The sequence below is a fragment of the Scyliorhinus canicula genome, chromosome 27 (genome assembly GCF_902713615.1).
Source record: "Scyliorhinus canicula chromosome 27, sScyCan1.1, whole genome shotgun sequence".
Taxonomy (NCBI): Eukaryota; Metazoa; Chordata; class Chondrichthyes; order Carcharhiniformes; family Scyliorhinidae; genus Scyliorhinus; species Scyliorhinus canicula.
Genome location: NC_052172.1, coordinates 19395249 through 19413747, shown reverse-complemented (window position 1 = coordinate 19413747; position 18499 = coordinate 19395249). Strand labels below are relative to the sequence as shown.

The window sequence follows — 18499 nt, the reverse complement described above, 5'->3', positions numbered from 1 at the left end:
TAATTACCTGCAAAGACTCGCATTCAAAGTATCATCTTGCATCATTGACTTTGTCTATATATGCTGTGCTTGTGTAACCTACCTCTTCACTCACCTGATGAAGGAGCTGCGCTCCGAAAGATAGTGATTCCAAACAAACCTGTTGGACTTTAACCTGGTGTTGTTAGACGTCTTACCGTGGAATATAAGAGCAGAGAAATCAAATGAAAAATGAAAATCGCTTTATTGTCACGAGTAGGCTTCAAATGAAGTTACTGTGAAAAGCCCCTAGTCGCCACATTTCGGTGCCTGTCCGGGGAGGCTGGTACGGGAATCGAACCGTGCTGCTGGCCTGCTTGGTCTGCTTGAAAAGCCAGCGATTTAGCCTAGTGAGCTAAACCAGCCCCTGAGGTTATGATGAAGCTGTATAAAACGCCGCTTAGGCCCCAGCTGGAGTACTGTGTGCAGTTCTGGTCACCACTCTATAGGACGGATGCGATTGCACTGGAGAGGGTGCAGAGGGGATTCACCAGCATGTCGCCTGGGATGGAGGGTTTCAGCTCTGGAGAGAGGCTGGATAGGCTGGGGTTGTTTTCCTTGGAGAAGGCTGGGGGGGGGGGTCCTGATTGAGGTGTACAAAGTGATAAGAGGCATAGATAGGGCAGATGGGAAGAAACCTTTCCCCTTAATAGAAGGGTCAATAACCAGGGGGCATAGATTCCCGTACCAGCCTCCCCGGACAGGCGCCGGAATGTGGCGACTAGGGGCTTTTCACAGTAACTTCATTGAAGCCGACTCGTGACAATAAGCGATTTTCATTTCATTTCATTTAAGGTAAGGGGCAGGAGGTTTAGTGGGGATTTTAGTAAACACCCAGGGGGTAATGGGAATCTAGAACTCGCTGCCTAGAAGGGGGTCGAGGCTGGAACCCTCACAACATTTAAGAATCAGCACTTGAAATGCCACATGAGGCTGGGAAATGGGATTAGAATAGATAGGCGCTTGATGGCTGGCAATGACACGAAGGGCCGAAGGGCCTCTTTTTGTGCTGTAAAACTCTCCAGGGGCTGGGGGATGGCTGTCAGCGGCTACTCGTCGCTGAAAGAGGCCCTCAGTGAAGCGCCAAAGACCATTTCAGTTCCTTCATCAATGCCCTTTCCACCACCAGAAGGTATGGACTAGGATTATCCACTAATGATTCCACAGCTTTTGGTTCCATTCATGCCTGCTCCAACATTGAAGCAGTCCATGCCAGCCTAGAGCAGGAGGCCGATATCTAGGCTTCAATTGAAAACATTCTGACTACATAAATGCTAAGTAGTGAACACCTTGAACAAGAGAGGAACTCCTGCCACTTCCCCGTGGCTTTCAATAGCACTGCCATCATGGAGGCCACAACCATACTGTCCTGGAGATCACCCTGGGCCAGTGATATCCACAATGCTGCCATGACCGGATTAAATGGTGGCGCACGCTAGATGGGCTGAATGGCCTACACCTGTTCCTAAGCAGCTACACGAACAGAGCAGAGGGTGGATATTCTGTCATAAGTCGCTCACCTCCTGACCCCTCAAAGCCTCTTCGCCAACTGCACCCTTGACGGAGCACCCGCCGTACACCTGGGTGGTGCGGCCTCAATTACACAAGGGGTTTGACACTATCCAGGGAAGTTGGAGTGATCAGCACGGCGGCACAGTGGTTAGCACTGCTGCCTCAAGATGCCGAGGATCCAGGTTCGATCCCGGCTCTGGGTCTCTGTCCGTGTGGAGTTTGCACATTCTCCCAGTGTCTGCGTGGGTCTCATCCCCACAACCCAAAAAGATGTGCAGGGTAGTTGGATTGGCCATGCTAAAAATTGCTCCTTAATTGGGGAAAAACAGAATTGGGTACTCTAAATGTAATTTTAAAAAGGTCTGACTCTAATTTTTAGATTACGTCCCCAGTCCCAGGTTCCCCAAACATTGGAAATTCTCTGTTTACTCTGTTTGATCCCCTTACTATCTTGACAAAACCCAAGATCAGCCATGATAGTATTAATTGGTGGATAGGCTGAATGGTCTACTCTATTCCTGATGAAATCAATGGATTGGAAAACTATCAGGAATTTTCGACACAGCGTGGATAATTGCTGGTGATTTATTACATAATACAACAAAACTACATTCCTTCATTAATAGGCTTGTTACTGAGTTTCAAATTTGAGGGCAGCACGGTAGCACTGTGGATAGCACAATTGCTTCACAGCTCCAGGGTCCCAGGTTCAATTCCTGCTTGGGTCACTGTCTGTGCGGAGTCTGCACATCCTCCCCGTATCTGCGTGGGTTTCCTCCGGGTGCTCCGGTTTCCTCCCACAGTCCAAAGATGTGCAGGTGATGTGGATTGACCATGCTAAATTGCCCCTAGTGTCCAAAATTGCCCTTAGTGTTGGGTGGGGTTACTGGGTTATGGGGATAGGGTGGAGGTGGTGACCTTGGGTCGGGTGCTCTTTCCAGGAGCCGGTGCAGACTCGATGGGCCAAATGGCCTCCTTCTGCACTGTAAATTCTCTTAAATCTATGATGTCTTGGTAAACACAGGCAAACTCGGTGAAAAGGAGTAAAGAAGGTAGAGTTAGCAAAATGTTCTTGGAGATTAATGTGCTTGGTCACAGGGGGGCGGGGGGGGGGGATAATCCTCGTTATTCTCAGCTGAACCCCATTTTGGAATGTTCCGGCCTTGAGATGCGCACGGATATTGAGTTGCACCTGAGGGTCGGACAATGACAGGAATCTTGATTCCAGGAGCCAAGAAAGCTGTCACAAACTCTCTGGAGTGCAAAGTACCAACTTATTGTACAGCCAGACAACTAGGGATACACATAGCAACAGAGTGAGATACATACTGGGAGAGAATGAGAATGAGAGAGAGGGGGAGAGAGAGAGAGAGAGAGAGAGACAGAGTGAGAGATAGATAGAGAGAGATACACACAGGAAGAGAGAGAGGGAGAGGGAGTGAGATAGAGAGAGATACACACAGGGAGAGAGAGAGAGGCAGAGTAAGAGATAGATGGAGAGAGTTACACACAGGGAGAGAGAGAGAGGTAGAGTGAGAGATAGATAGAGAATGAGAGAGATGCATAAAAGGAGAGCAAGGAGTGAGATCCAGACAGGAAGAGAGAGAAGGAGAGTGAGTGAGATAAAGAGAGAGAGAGAGAGATACACACAGGGAGAGAGAGAGAGAGAGACACACGGGGAGAGAAACAGGCGCACAGGAAGAGCAGATATATATGGAGAGAGAATTAAATAGAGGCAGACACACAGGGAGTGGGATAAGCATACCTATGGGGGAGAGACAGACAGAGAGAGAGATACACAGTTTTCTCAACTTAATGAAATTGCATTCAGGACCGTTGAACGTTTCTTCCCTAAGAGTGTACTTATATCCCTGTTGTATGATGTTTGTGTGTAGATATGACGCTTTCCACAGTCGGATAGCCCACTGACATTCTCAAATGAGTAATGATTAGAGGGCGAGCGGCTGCTGGAATGGGAATGCCAGTCTTTGGGGCTCAAAGGCGAGAAACTGTATAATACTATCTCCCCGGAAGGTTAATAAATATATTTTGAAAGGTTAATGAAAAATAACCCAACCAGAAGCTTGTTATTCTGTGGCTGAAGCAGAATGTGATAAACAGCCCCACCTTGTGGTCAGCCTGTGACCTGTACCCTGAAAGCCTCACGATTGGCTGCCCTCTGTGAAATACAAGGGCATATATAACATGTGTCCAACATTTCAGAAAAGCACAGGACAGATTATTGTTCCTGTAATAGGAGCCTGATTGTCCAAACAGTCCCAATCCTCTTCCCCTTCAAGCTTCAATCCTGACTTTTCACCAGTACGTTTATCTTTTTAATATTAAAAGCTTCCACTGATATGTATAAAACTGCCCCCCCCCCCCCCCCCCCCCCCGTGATTACTCTGCAAAGCATTCAGTCCCATCACAGGCCGGGGGGAGGGGGACAGAGCTCAGCCCTGTTCATGAAGTAAATCAACAGTGGCTCGTGTTGTCGGCCTGATGGACAGAGATGGACAGCCCTCTGCCTGCGAGCCAGGTTGTGGATTCAAGCTGTACTCGGAGGATTGTGTGAGGAATCCTGTCTGACAGCTCAGAACTGCTGGTCATCTTTATCAGCGGAGATGCCATGGATGTGTTTGTGTGTGTAGGGGGTGTGTGTGTGCTGTCGCTCATCTTCAACGCTGGAGGGTTGGCATCTCTGGACAAGAGACATTATCCTTAGGAGATGTTGGGGAGGGGGGGGTTTCAGGGGAGGAGGGGGAGTTGCGGTGGTAGTGGGTGGTAGATGGCGCAGTGGGTTAGCACTGCTGCCTCATGGCGCCGGGGTCTCAGGTTCGATCCCGGCCAGGGTCACTGTCCGTTTGGAGTTTGCACATTTTCTGTGTTTGCGTAGATTTCGCCCCCACAACCCAAAGATGTGCAGGGTAGGTGAATTGACCACGCTAAATTGCCCCTGAATTGAAAAAAATGAATTGGGTACTCTAATTTCTCATTCAAAAATGAATAGGGCAGCACGGTAGCATTGTGGTTAGCACAGTTGCTTCACATCTCCAGGGTCCCAGGTTCGATTCCGGCTTGGATTACTGCCTGTGCGGAGTCTGCACATCCTCCCCGTGTGTGCGAGGGTTTCCTCCGGGTGCTCCGGTTTCCTCCCACAGTCCAAATATGTGCAGGTTAGGTGGATTGGCCATGATAAATTGCCCTTAGTGTCCAAAATTGTCCTTAGTGTAGGGTGGGGTTACTGGGTTATGGGGATAGGGTGGAGGTGTTGACCTTGGGAGGGGTGCGGTTTCCAAGAGCCGGTGCAGACTCGATGGGCCGAATGGCCTCCTTCTGCACTGTAAATTCTATGATAAATTAAAAAAAAAAAAAGAAAATGCTGGGTTTGGGGGGGGGGGGGGGGGGGGGGGGAGAGAGAGAGAGAGAGTTTAGAAAATGGACAGGTTGAGGAGGCGGGAATGTCTATCAAAAGTTGTCTCATTCAAGACCCTTACAGATAAGTAACGCAAAGACAGTCTCATCACATTGGCAGAGGCTACAACCAAACGCGGGTTAACGTGCAGTATGATCACCTTGGGTCGACTGTACGATGGCAGAACCATAGGATAGGCTAGGATAGAGCTTTCGGTCACTGCCCCTGTGCAGTGTCAGATTTTGTTTGATAACAGTGTTGTCACAGAGCATAGCACATGGGGCGGCACGGTAGCACAGTGGTTAGCACTGTTGCTTCACAGTGCCAGGGTCCCGGGTTCGATTCCCGGCTTGGGTCACTGTCTGTGAGGAGTCTGCACGTTCTCCCCGTGTCTGCGTGGGTTTCCTCCGGGTGCTCCGGTTTCCTCCCACAAGTCCCGAAAGACGTGCTTGTTAGGTGAATTGGACATTCTGAATTCTCCCTCTGTGTACCCGAACAGGCGCCGGAGTGTGGCGACTAGGGGCTTTTCACAGTAACTTCATTGCAGTGTTAATGTAAGCCAACTTGGACACTAATAAAGATTAAAGGTGAACCCGAGGAAGGAGCAGTGCTCCGAAAGCTAGTCATTCAAAACAAACCTGGTGGACTTTAACCTGCCGTTGTAAGACTTCTTACTGTGCTCACCACATTCCAACGCCGGCATCTCCACATCAGTTTAAGATGAAGAGAGAGGGGCAGCTCGGTGGTGCAGTCCAGGTTCGATCCCGGCTCTGGGTCACTGACCGTGTGGAGTTTGCACATTCTCCCCGTGTCTGCGTGGGTCTCACCCCCACAACCCAAAGATGTGCAGGGTAGGGGGATTGGCCACGCTAAATTGCCCCTTATTTGGGAAAATGAATTGGGTGGTACTCTAAATAAACAAAAAAGATGAAGAGAGAGATGGTCTCTTGCATAGGGGTCGCGGTTCCCCAAACCACGACCCTCCATTCTGGTTTAAAACTAACAGGCCGTTTTGGTTTAAAATGTACGCCCTTTATTAACAATATCTTTGCTTCTCACTGTTTCTCCTGTGGCGGCTGCGGGGGGGCTGAGCACTGCGGTGCAGTGAGCTGAAGCCCCCGCTACCCATCCCAGAAGAAAACCAGTTCAGTTCCAAAGCGCCAAACTGACTAATGCCATCTTGAGTCATGGTCAGGAAGCTCTGTTGCCATGGCATTGGGAATACATGCCAAAACCTTTCATCCGGTGCTTTCCTGGGGTTCCTCAAAGCAATCTTGTTCAGGACACGCTGCCCTTGTGAGACCCTTTGGACAGGGTTACGGGTGGGCCTCGTGGACATGACCGAGGGTCTCTGAGCCACCATGTTCACGGCCGATTTACGTTCTTTGAGGGACCTGAGTCCGTAAAATCTGATTAAGGCGTAAAGACACTCTCTCCAGCCGTCTTGGCTTTCTTCGCAGCATTGGTCTGGATTCAACAGATCACAAGTCAATTTCTTGTCGCTGCCAACTGGGTCATCAACGATATTTATCGTGTATCCTTGATATTCCTTCGAAAGAGGTTTATCAATCTGGCTTAAAATGCTACGGTCTACATATCTAAGGTTCTGCTGCCTTGTCCCGCGCTCAATCCCCTGCTTTCGGCTAATATTCTTCGAGCCAATGAAAAATGGAATAAATTTTGATTCAACCGGGCTAACCTGATGAGGCACTTCGCCATTCCAGAGTAAAAATGCACTTGGCGACTGCTTGTGACTTGGTGTTTCTTTGCTCTGTCTCTGCTTCAAACTCTTCTTTGGACCATCTCTCGGAGTCCCCGCTGGACCCATCCCGGACAGCAAGACTGGAGCTGAAGATGACTTTCTGGCAAAAGCTACACCCGAAGACCACCTCCGCCCTTGGTCTTCAGGCAATTTTCTACTCCCCCCAGTCAGTGCCATTTTCTGAATGTCTTGAGCTGGTTCCCTTTGACGTTGAAGTAAGGAGAGAAGAATGAGACCCTTTTAATAATGTACATACACAATACACTCAATGTTGGAATATCACATTTAAACATGAATGTCTTCCGGGGTTAATATAGCGAAAAACATTCTGCAGAAACTATTGTGCTCTTTCATGTCACTAGCTGTGCTGGCCCAGTGTTCTTTAAAAGAAGCTGCTTTTAGGCTCCAGAAGCACGGCTGCCTCGAGAGACCCCACAACTCCCAGATAGAATAGAGATAATTGGGTAGCGCTCCCTGTCAACCACACCCGGAGACCACACTGCCTTAAGTGAATAGGATTAACATTACGCACTTAATTTGTTTGCAACATAGAAATGTAGAAAATAGGAGCATGAAGAGTCCATTCGGCCCTTTGAGCCTGCTCCGCCATTCATTATCATCATGGTTGATCATCCAACACAATAGCCTGATCCAGCTTTCCCCCTCCTTTGATTCCTTCTCCCAAAGTGCTATGTCTAACTGCCTCTTGAAAACATATGTGTCTGCGTGGGTCTCGCCCCCACAACCCAAAGATGTCCAAGGTAGGTGGATTGGCCAGGCTAAATTGCCCCTTAATTGGAAAAAAAAAGAATTGGGTACTCTAAATGTATTTTTTTTTAAACTCTATTGGATTGACTAATGCCTCTGTAGGGAGGAAAATCTGCCGTCCTTACCCGGTCTGGCCCACATGTGACTCCAGACCCCACTGGGACAGGGCTGGCTCTGAGATGGCCGGGCGAGACACTCAGTTCAACGGGAAAATCCTGGAACTCCATTCCTAACAGGACAGTGGGTCCACCTACACCACAGCGGGTTCAGGAAGGCAGCTCACCACCACCTTCTCAAGGGGCGGCACTGTAGCACAGTGGGTAGCACTGTTGCTTCACAGCGCCAGGGACCCAGGTTTAATTCCCGGCTTGGGTCACTCTCTGTGCAGAGTCTGCACGTTCTCCCCGTGTCTGCGTGGGTTTCCTCCGGGCGCTCCGGTTTCCTCCCACAAGTCCCGAAAGACGTGCTTGTAGGTGAATTGGACATTCTGAATTCTCCCACTGTGTACCCGAACAGGCGCCGGAGTGTGGCGACTAGGGGCTTTTCACAGTAACTTCATTGCTGTGTTAAAGTGACACTAATAAAAATTATTATTACAAATTAGGAATGGATAATAAATGCTGGCCTAGCCAGCGATACCCACATCCTATAATAGAAAAATTAGAAAGGAAACACTTTCTGATTTCTGATCTGATGCACATAGAAATACAGTGCAGAAGGAGGCCATTCAACCCATCGAGTCTGCACCGACCCACTTCAACCCTCACTTATGTGACCCATGTAGTTTATAAGTAGCACAATAACTGATTATCTATTAAAGATAAATTGCTGACCTTGTTAGGATACCTGGAAGTAATGGGATGTTTGTCATGGAGGTATTGACACGATTGGCTTGTTCCACGTGGCTGGTTTCACCAGGTGATGCTGTATCGGCCACACAAGGGACTGGACCACCGGAGAACAGGATTAACATAACTGGCCCTCGGATTCTCCAATACCTATGCTGCAGCGGGAGGGGTGGGGATATCCTGTGACGTGATCTTCAGCAATATCCCAGCTCTGAAAAGATCCGGACAGTGTGAGGTGACAGGGATACTGAAGACAGGGAGCAAGCATCAGAATAAACTGCCAACCTGCCCTAAACCAATATGGAGAGCAAATATGTACCCTCACTGCATTATGAACCCCATGTTACCAGCGAGAGTATCTCAAACCCCTAATGGATGACTTGATGTATATTTATCTTAGTGTATATTTGTCTGGAATAATGTGAGGAACCATTTTCAACCCAGCGAGGAACCAGCCCAGTCGGTGTGTAAACAATTAATAAAGAATATTTATTAAAGTCAAAGAACAAAAAAGCCCCCCCACAAAAAATGAACATAAACTCTGACACTTGTGTTACCTCAAGTTACCCCTTGTTCCCAAAATATACCCACATTCCCTGAACTAACTGAGACCCTCCTTTCCCCAAGAAACCACAAATGTTTGTAACTCTATAGGTCAAATCCAGCTAATAGTTACCACATAATACCGCTTCGGTGGCCAAGTCTGGTAAAACGTCTCTTCCTGATTCAGTGAAGGCGCAAAACTGCGTCTTTTACAGGTGAATATCTGAAATCTGCTGTGGCGCTAATGTTAGCTGGAACAGGCCTCCATGGCTCAGATCGTAGATGGAACTGGCCTGCTTGGCTGTTGGATGGGCAACTAGCCTGTATCCCAATGAGGGGGCTGCTCAATATCTTTGATGTTCCCCCTGTGGATTCTGCTGTCTACCTCACTCAAATCCCTTGCCTTTATAAGTTATCCTTTGTATAGGCCCACTAATCTTCTGATATTGCCATTCACACTTAATGGCTCTAGACGCCTGCTAATCTTGTTACTGGGGCAAATCACGTCTCGTTATTCCTCTCGGTGACTGCTAGCATTGTTACTTCTCTGTTGTTTCATTTTCACCTCAAGTTCACTACTAACCTCGTAAACTTTCCATATTCTTTCCACATTCCTGACAACTATCTGGGTTGAATGGGCTGTTTCTGTAAATTCATTGCAAGTCAAATTGGATTCACAGCACCGAAACAGGCCGTTCGGCCCTTCCTGTCCGTGCTGGTGTTTCTGCTCCACACAAGCCTCCGCCCACTCCCCCCCCTTCATCTCACCCCATCAACATATCCTTCTATTACTTTCTCCCTTTCCCTTAAACCCATCCCCACCATTCCCTGTAGCAGTGAGCTCCATAACTCTACTATTCTCTGCGTTGAAGACATTTCTCCCGAATTTTCAATCAGATTTACTTATGACCATCTATTATTTATGGCCTCTTAGTACTGGTCTCCCTCACAAGTGGAAACATTTTCTCCGCAGCTACCCTATCGAAACATTTCATAATATCCTCCTTGAACGATGGAAATTGAACGACCAATTGACGCAATATGAATTCAATTCTGTTCAATTTTCTCACCCCACTTCCCAGAGTCTGATGACCTGCCAGTAAATCACATCCTGCCACCTCTACCTGGTGCCAGTGACATGTCGAGGTCTTGGACACGGAGTGGGAATGTTGGCGGGAGAGTGGCGGATGGGCGCTACGTTAATGCACATGTGACATGGAGAGACAAGAGCAAAGCTGCCGCACACTTCATCCACAGCAGGAACATCCTGACGAAACACTCCCACCCTCTCTCTCTCATGCTCTACCGCGTCAGTCCCGCCGCAATTCTCCGGCCGTGGGGATTCTCTTTCCCCGCCGGGAGTGCACCCCCCACCCCCGCGGGTTTCCCACACGGCGTGGGGCAGCTGCAACGGGAAATCCCATTGACAATCGGCGAGAAGATAGAATCACGTGGCCAGCGAACGGCGCGTGGCCGAGAATCACGCGGCTGGGGGCCCAGGGAATCCAGCCCACCATTTTGCCCGCAGCGCACCCATGCCCAGGGATTTCCCGACGGCGTGGGGCTGCCCACAATGGGAGACTCCATTGGCCGACTGATGGGAAAGAGAATCCCACCCATTATGACCTACTCCTTTTTCTTAATACTGTGTCAGTCATTTGTCTCATTAAGTGCCGTGGACCCTTTAGCTGTCTGGGATATGTAACAGGGTAGGGAAGCTTCTATTTTGCTATTTAATTGAAGATGTGGTGGCTGTTACAAGGGGGCATAACAATAAGGTTCATGGTGGAAGATATAGGAGGGATGTCAGAGGTAGGTTGTTTACTCAGAGAGTGGTTGGGGCGTGGAACGCACTCCCAGTTATGAATGAATGAAATGAAAATCGCTTATTGTCACGAGTAGGCTTCAATGAAGTTACTGTGAAAAGCCCCTAGTCGCCACATTCCGGCGCCTGTTCGGGGAGGCTGTTACGGGAATCGAACCGTGCTGCTGGCCTGCTTGGTCTGCTTTCAAAGCCAGCGATTTAGCTCTGTGCTAAACAGCCCCTAAAACAGCTAAACAGTTATGGTAGTGGAGTCGGACACTTTCGGAACTTTCAAGCGGTTATTGGATAGACATGTGGAGTGCACTAGAATGATTGGGAGTGGGTTTATTTGATCTTAGTTTCAGACTAGTTCGGCACAACATCGTGGGCCTGTACTGTGCTGTACAGTTCTATAAACATCCGAAACAGGAGCAGAGGCAGGCCATTCGGCCCCTCCAACCTATTCTGCCGTTCATGGCTGATCTGTTTGTGTAGAGTTGCACATTCCCCATCCACCCCCAATAACCTTTCATCCCCTTTGGCTAAGGAGAACGCATACCCCCTGAGAGACAAACATTCTCCCCATTTCTGCCCCAAAAGGGCGATCCCTACTTTTAAAACCGTGCCCCCTAATTCTCGACTCACCCTTTCCACGTCACCTTTCCGAGGCCGTTCTGGATCTTATCGACTTCAATCAAGTCGCCCCCCCCCACCACCTCACTCTTCTGAACTCCAGTAGAGCTGATAAATCTTAAGAAAAGGGGGTGTCTCAGAATCAGGAAGCGAGACCGTTACGCCCGCTTGTTGCTCCCTCACAGTCAGTGTCTCTGATCCTGGGGCTGTGCTAAAGCAGTGGGAGTTCTGAATGAGAGTAACAGCCAGGCTGACTGCTGTGTATTCCCCTTGTGTTCGAGATTTGCTTGCTGATTTAGTGACACAACAATAGGGGAGCAGATCAAAGCCAGAGACAAATCAGAGGCCTTGTAAACATCCACTGCCCTCAGCTAGAGGTGAAGCCAATAGCCTAGTGAGACTGAGGGGAAAATATACCTGTAATGTCGAAGAGCTACTTCAGTGAAGGCACATCGTCACCTACCTGTGATCGAGGTGAAATGCTAGGGTTAGAGGTTCTAATGGGGGCGGATGGAGAGGGTTGGGTCAAGAGTGGGGCAGGGTGGAGATGGAGGGGCAGAGCAGTATTCCCTCCAACAATAAATGATTTGTTGTTCAGTAAATGTCGGCGAGAATATTGCAGGGTTCCGGAACGTAAGCAAAGGCCACAATCGGAATGTACGTTGAGGCTCTAGAACACAAACCATTGGGGCAACACCCACCCACCCACCTCCCTGTGTTCCCAGCTGGGGACTGTCTGATAGTCAGTCACAAGCTGCAGGGATGGGAGTGAGAGGCAGAAACTTCACCGTACCCCATCCTGCACACCACTTATAGAATCATACATGATAATAATAATCTTTATTAGTGTCACAAGTAGGCTTATACTAACACTGCAATGAGGTTACTGTGAAAATCCCCTAGTCCCCACACTCCGGCGCCTGTTCGGGTTCACAGAGGGAGAATTCAGAATGTCCGATTCACCTAACGGCACGTCTTTCAGGACTTGTGGGAGGAAACCGGAGGAAACCCACGCAGACACGGGGAGAACGTGCAGACTCCGCACAGACAGTGACCCAAGTGGGAATCAAACCTGGGACCCCTGGCGCTGTGAAGCAACAGTGCTAACCCTTTTGCTTCCATGCCATTACACAGAAGGCAGCCATTCGGCCCATCGAGTCCGTGGCTGGAACACAATCTAACCTGCGCACAAAAGCTGCAGAGATTCTGGCGCCTTCCACTACTTGTTGAGGCCCCTCAGGCCTCGAATAAACGCGACCCCTCAGGCAGATTATTCCCAAACATGGTAACCGCCAAAAGGGGGCTCACGCACACGGCACTCTTTACATCCCTCCGTAGTGGCTGAGCAAATTGCCGCGATAAGAGACTACAGCAACGCAAGAAAGCGGCACATTCAGTTTCGCAAGGGCAATTAGGGATGGGTGATAATTGTTGAGTTAATGTGTGGGGAAGGTGCTGACACAGCGATGTTAGGGAGGGAGGGAGTTCTTAGACTCTAACCTCCTGATGTGAAATGTGTCTGATTTGGAAGTGACAGTTTTCGCATGAACTTGTTGCCCTCTTCCTTTCAAACGCAAACATTTATTGTCTGTCTGTTGCACCGACTGAGCCTGTGTTCCCTTCAGTGTGACAGATTCGTGGGTGATCTGGATAAGGTGTTTATCATTGAATGGCCAAGAGAGAAAACTATAGCCTCTGAGGGGAGGGTCCAGAATGAGGGGGAGGGAGGGCAGTGTGGTGATATGCATCACTGTAAATACACACGGGGTTAATGTAGATACACTGGGACTAAATAAACACCCAGAGGGAGCACAAGAGATATCATGACACACAGACATTCAACCAATAGGTCAGTAAGATAGGACACGACCAATGGGCAGTCAAGACACACCCAGAGGTGACACTACCACAAGGGGGCAACCCATATAAAAGGACAGGGCACACATGCTCTTTCTCTTTCCATAGGCGTCACTCAAAGAGACAGGGGCAGATCCGAAGCATCACACCCACCGCATGGCTCAAAGCAGACTGGTTAGTTAGACTGAGTTACTAGAGTTAGATTAGCAGTAGAGTCAAACTCAAGTAGGAGAATTGTTAACTGTTCAATAAATGTGTTAAACCTATCTCCAAGTCTGAACCTTCCTTTGTCAGAGTATACATCAAGGGAGCAGCTTATGCTGCCTGAAGAAGCAGATCACAACAGGCAGGATCTTAAAATCAGAGCCAAGCCATTCAGGGAGTGGCACCTGGAAGCATCTTTCTCACATAAAGAGCAGTGGAAATCTGAAAATGCTCCGCTCCCACCCCCGGGAACGAGCTGTTACGGTTGGGGCTCAGTGAAACTTTCAAGGCTGAGCCCGATAGATTGTTGGGGGGTAAGAAACAGATCAGCCATGATCGCAGCGAATGACGGAACAGGTTTGGGGTGGGAGGCTGAACGGCCTCTAGCTGTTCCTGTGCTTGTCGACGTCGAAAGGCATTTTACAAATGCAAGGCGGTCGGTAACGGGGTCGCTTCCGCCATTGCTCGTTCTGCATGCCTCGGGAGAAGAGCCCGCGTGAACGTTGAATTTCCAGATGATGCTCTTACTAAATATTTGCCTCACCAGTCGGAAAGGAAAACGACAGTAATTAGCGGGAAAACCACCAGAGGGCAGCATGCCACACAACACTGGGGTAACTGGGGTAACACGGAACGCAGCATCAGTCATAGCCACACACACGTTATGATTAACCACAGCATGGTCCACGTTACTGAGGCAGGTGATGGCTCAATGCTTCACTATTCTTGTACCACGATCAATCTATTTTATTGTTTGCTTTCTGGTGTAATACATGCTCCAAAACTTTTAGTCATGGAACTACTTACTGACAGAACACAAGAGTTTGGAGAGGGAGAGCGAGACAGGGACTGACTAATGCCATTCCTTCCACAAACCCTTCACACTGCAGGCAGAGGAACAGCATCAGATTGCAGACTTTGTCCTCGCACACCTGTAATTATTGGATACGGGAATCATAGAATCCCTACAGTGCAGACAAAAGGCCATTCGGCCCATCGAGTCTGCACCGCTTCGAAAGACCACCCTACCTTGCCCAAACCCCCCCCCCCCCCCCCCCCCCCCCCCCCCCCCCCCCCCCCCCCCCCCGCTCTGTAACCCCACCCTAACATATCACGGCCAATCCACCTAACCCGCACATCTTTGGACCGTGGGAGGAAACTGGAGCACCCGGAGGAAACCCACGCAGACACGGGGAGAACGTGCAGACTCCACACGCTCCACCCAAGCCAGGAATCGAACCCGGGTCCCTGGCGCTGTGAGGCAGCAGTGCTAACCTGCTGTGAGGCAGCAGTGCTAACCCGCTGTGCTGCTTTCTACATAACCTGGCAGTTGCCGGTTCCTGTGCAATTTGAAGATTGTGTCACCGAACTGCAAGAGCCAGGAGGAAAGCTGAGCCATTGTCTTACTCAGATCATTGCTGCTACACTTGAAGGCTGGGTGTGAATCGAGGCTTTCCTCGTTACATCAGAGCACGCTTTGAAATGTTGCACCGACACCAGGCCGATCTTGCAACTTTTTGTCCTTCCTGAATTCAGAAGCGGAGCCTTGTAAAAATTACAACCAGGTTGTTACTGGTGTCTGCATATCTGGGCGGGATCTCAATTATCTTTGGGATTGAGCTGAACCATGTCCTAATTTCTCCAATGGTCCTCTGAATGAAGGAACGCCTGTGTGGATTGGAGTCCGGGATATCCCACTGTCAACTGGGTATCAGTCAGGCCCATCCCTCCCTGGGTAAATGGGGCGCAGCACACACCCTGTGACTGATAACCTGGCAGTGTGATATCAGAGGGAGTTAGAACATAGAACATAGAGAAATACAGCATAGAACAGGCCCTTCAGCCCACGATGTTGTGCCGAACTTTTGTCCTAGGTAAATCATAGATCATAGAATTTTGGACACTAAGGGCAATTTATCATGGCCAATCCACCTAACCTGCACATCTTTGGACTGTGGGAGGAAACCGGAGCACCCGGAGGAAACCCACGCACACACGGGGAGGATGTGCAGACTCCACACGGACAGTGACCCAAGCCGGAATCGAACCTGGGACCCTGGAGCTGTGAAACAATTGTGCTATCCACAATGCTACCATGCTGCCCTTAAGAACAAATTAATCTACACTCCATTATTCTACCGTAATCCATGTACCTATCCAATAGCCGCTTGAAGGTCCCTAACGTTTCCGACTCAACTACTTCCACAGACAGTGCATTCCATGCCCCCACTACTCTCTGGGTAAAGAACCTACCTCTGACATCCCCCCTATATCTTCCACCATTTAAATTTATGTCCCCTTGTAATGGTTTGTTCCACGGGGGAAATTTCAAAAACTTTAATTGGTACAACTGCTGTGTCTGGAAACACGCGCTCAGATCTGCCACGCCTCCCCTCAGTCCCACTGCAAAATAACCGGCTTCTTTCTCGGTGCCTCCCTCGGATTGAAGGGCAACAGGTGGGGGAAGGTGGAATTGACACCGGGAAGGGATCAGCCATGATCTGATTGAATGGCGGGGCAGGCTCGAGGGGCTCCTAATTCCCAATGTTCCCCTTCGGAAACAAATCCGAATGTAACAAAAATGTGGCAAACCATGTGCTTAACAAACCTCCTTTCCCTGTACGACATGGACACTGGAAGCTCATTGTGTTTAGCAAAGGTTCAGCACTTTGACCCCATTGCGAGAACTTCATATCCGAGAACTGACACTGACTGCTTAACTTTGTGAACAAGTTGTGAACTGGAAAGTGAAGACGCTGTGCAAACTCTGCAGCTCCCCAAAGTGTTTCAGTATTCCTGACGTGAAATGAAGGAGTGTAATCTCTCTCCCAGATACGTTCGCCGTTTTACTGTGGACGCAAGTTAAGAAGATTTGGAATCCACACCTCGGTGAGTTAACACTTTAAAGTTTCGGCTGATTTCTCTTTCCATTTGCTTCCCCCCATCGCAGGAACACATGAAGTGAGCACAAAGCGGCTGGTGTTATTTCTGACTTCGACACTGGGCCAACAGCAAAGCGGGTTAAACCAAATCGACAGGCTGTGAGGGTCTGGATTCCTGGTACAAGCAGCAGTCACTTTAGCAACATGCAATAGATCAGAATAATTTTTCTAATTTCCTCCCACCACTGCCTCCACCCCCCCTCGTCCCACTGAGCAGCAGCCCCCCCGCAAACACGCGGCCAAATAGCCATTCCTCCTGTGTCCCTCCACATGGTGGAGGTCGGGGTTATCCCACTATGGGGCGCTGCAGAACTGGAAAGGAAAAGTGATGCAGCTGAGTACATTTTCCAATGAGTGTCATTTTCAGGGGCGGCACGGCGGCGCAGTGGTTAGCACTGCTGCCTCACGGTGCCGAGGACCCAGGTTCGATCCTTGGTAAATACCGACACACTCCTCCTGGGGGTGGGGTCCCCCTGTAAATATCCCGCCCCGGACCCCCTGTAAAAACTGACACACTCCCCCGGGGACCCCCTGTAAATACTGACACACTCCCCGGGGACCCTCTGTAAAAACTGACACACTCCCAGGAGACCCCCTTTAAATACTGACACACTCCCCCGGGGACCCCCAGTAAATATTGACACACTCCCCAGGGACCCCCTGTAAATACTGACACACTCCCCAGGGACCCCCTGTAAATACTGACACACTCCCCGGGAACCCCTTGTAAATACTGACACACTCCCCCGGGGATCCCCTGTAAATACTGACACACTCCCGGGGACCCCCTGTAAATACTGACACACTCCCCGGGACCCCCTGTAAATACTAACACACTCCCCGGGGATCCCCTGTAAATACTGACACACTCCCCGGGGACCCCCTGTAAATACTGACACACTCCCCGGGGACCCCGTGTATATACTGACACACTCCCCGGGAACCCCCTGTAAATACTGATACACTCCCCAGGGACCCCCTGTAAATACTGACACACTCCCCGGGGACCCCCTGTAAATACTGACACACTCCCCGGGGACCCCCTGTAAATACTGACACACTCCCCGGGGACTCCCTGTAAATACTGACACACTCCCCCGGACCCCCTGTAAATACTGACACACTCCCCGGGAACCCCCTGTAAATACTGATACACTCCCCAGGGACCCCCTGTAAATACTGACACACTCCCCGGGGACCCCCTGTAAATACTGACACACTCCCCGGGGACCCCCTGTAAATACTGACACACTCCCCGGGACTCCCTGTAAATACTGACACACTCCCCGGGGACCCCCTGTAAATACTGACACACTCCCTGGGGACCCCCTGTAATGACTGACACCCACCCCTGGGGGGAGTGGTGAGTCCCTCTGCTGCAACTTTGTAGGCAGGCGGTGCTGCGCAGTGGCCTGGCGCGCAGCCGCCGGTTGCCGGGCAACGGTTGTATTGTTAGCAACCGAGAGAAGAGGCCGGCCGAGGGGGGCGTGTCCTGACGCGATGACGCCACACGCCACGTGTTAAAAGGCTGCGCGCGCACGCTCGAGTTTCTCACCTCCCACAAAAAAAGAGGCAGACTGGACTTTACCTCAGATCCCGGGAGCAGGACGGTGCGGGGCCGTGAATGAAATTCCGCCTGCGCTCGCTGTCAGTCCTGAGGCAGGGGTCAATAAAGGTGCGTACTCTCCCTGCCGGCGGTCGCCAGGCCGAAAGAGGGGTTGTTGGTTGGGCTCGGAGAGTTTTTCCTTCATGTGGAAATATTGGAAGCGCGAGCTCGAGCCTCCCGATGCCGTGGCCGCCGAGCGCGCATGCGCCCGCGCGCTGCCCGCCGGGAGTTGTAGTCCCGGCAAATGCGGCTTCCGGGCGCTGTCTGCCGGAAGTTGTAGTCCCGGCCAATGGACTACAACTCCCGGCATTCCCGGGGGAGGAGTGGGCCTGAAGTGGGAGCCTCCCAACAGCAAGAGGAGGTGAAGGGAGGGAGAGTATCTGGAGCTGAGGGACGAAGATCCGAAAATGAGGGGGTGGGAGTGTAGGCTGCAGCCAGGGACCCCCGCCGCCTCCTCCTCCTCCTCCTCCTCCTGCTCAAACTCTGCACAGTCCCATCCCAGCCAGGGACACCCTCCTCCTCCTCAAACTCTGCACAGTCCCATCCCAGCCAGGGACACCCTCCTCCTCCTCAAACTCTGCACAGTC

At 50.3% G+C, this 18499-nt stretch overlaps 2 protein-coding genes across 8 annotated transcripts in view; one reads left to right on the top strand and one right to left on the bottom strand.

Moving 5' to 3' along the window:
* Positions 1-5955: 5955 nt before the first annotated feature.
* LOC119957879 lies at positions 5956-18075 on the bottom strand. 7 transcript variants are annotated; one of them, XM_038786046.1, is made up of 4 exons: positions 17895-18075; positions 16250-16421; positions 8309-8534; positions 5956-6909 (listed from the first exon to the last, which is right to left on the bottom strand). In XM_038786046.1, the coding sequence occupies exons 3-4, from the start codon at positions 8446-8448 to the stop codon at positions 5982-5984; spliced, it is 1068 nt and encodes a 355-aa protein (XP_038641974.1). In that variant the 5' UTR covers positions 8449-8534; positions 16250-16421; positions 17895-18075; the 3' UTR covers positions 5956-5981. The 7 variants fall into 7 exon arrangements, with proteins under 7 accessions (XP_038641974.1, XP_038641975.1, XP_038641978.1 ...); XM_038786047.1 differs by lacking the exon at positions 16250-16421 and having other exon boundaries at positions 17895-18063; XM_038786050.1 differs by lacking the exons at positions 16250-16421; positions 17895-18075 and adding an exon at positions 15973-16227.
* sipa1l3 (signal-induced proliferation-associated 1 like 3) overlaps positions 17864-18499 on the top strand; it is a 241529-nt gene continuing 240893 nt past the window's right edge. The window contains 1 exon segment of the mRNA XM_038786044.1: positions 17864-17981. The gene's annotated coding sequence lies outside the window, so the exon portion shown is untranslated.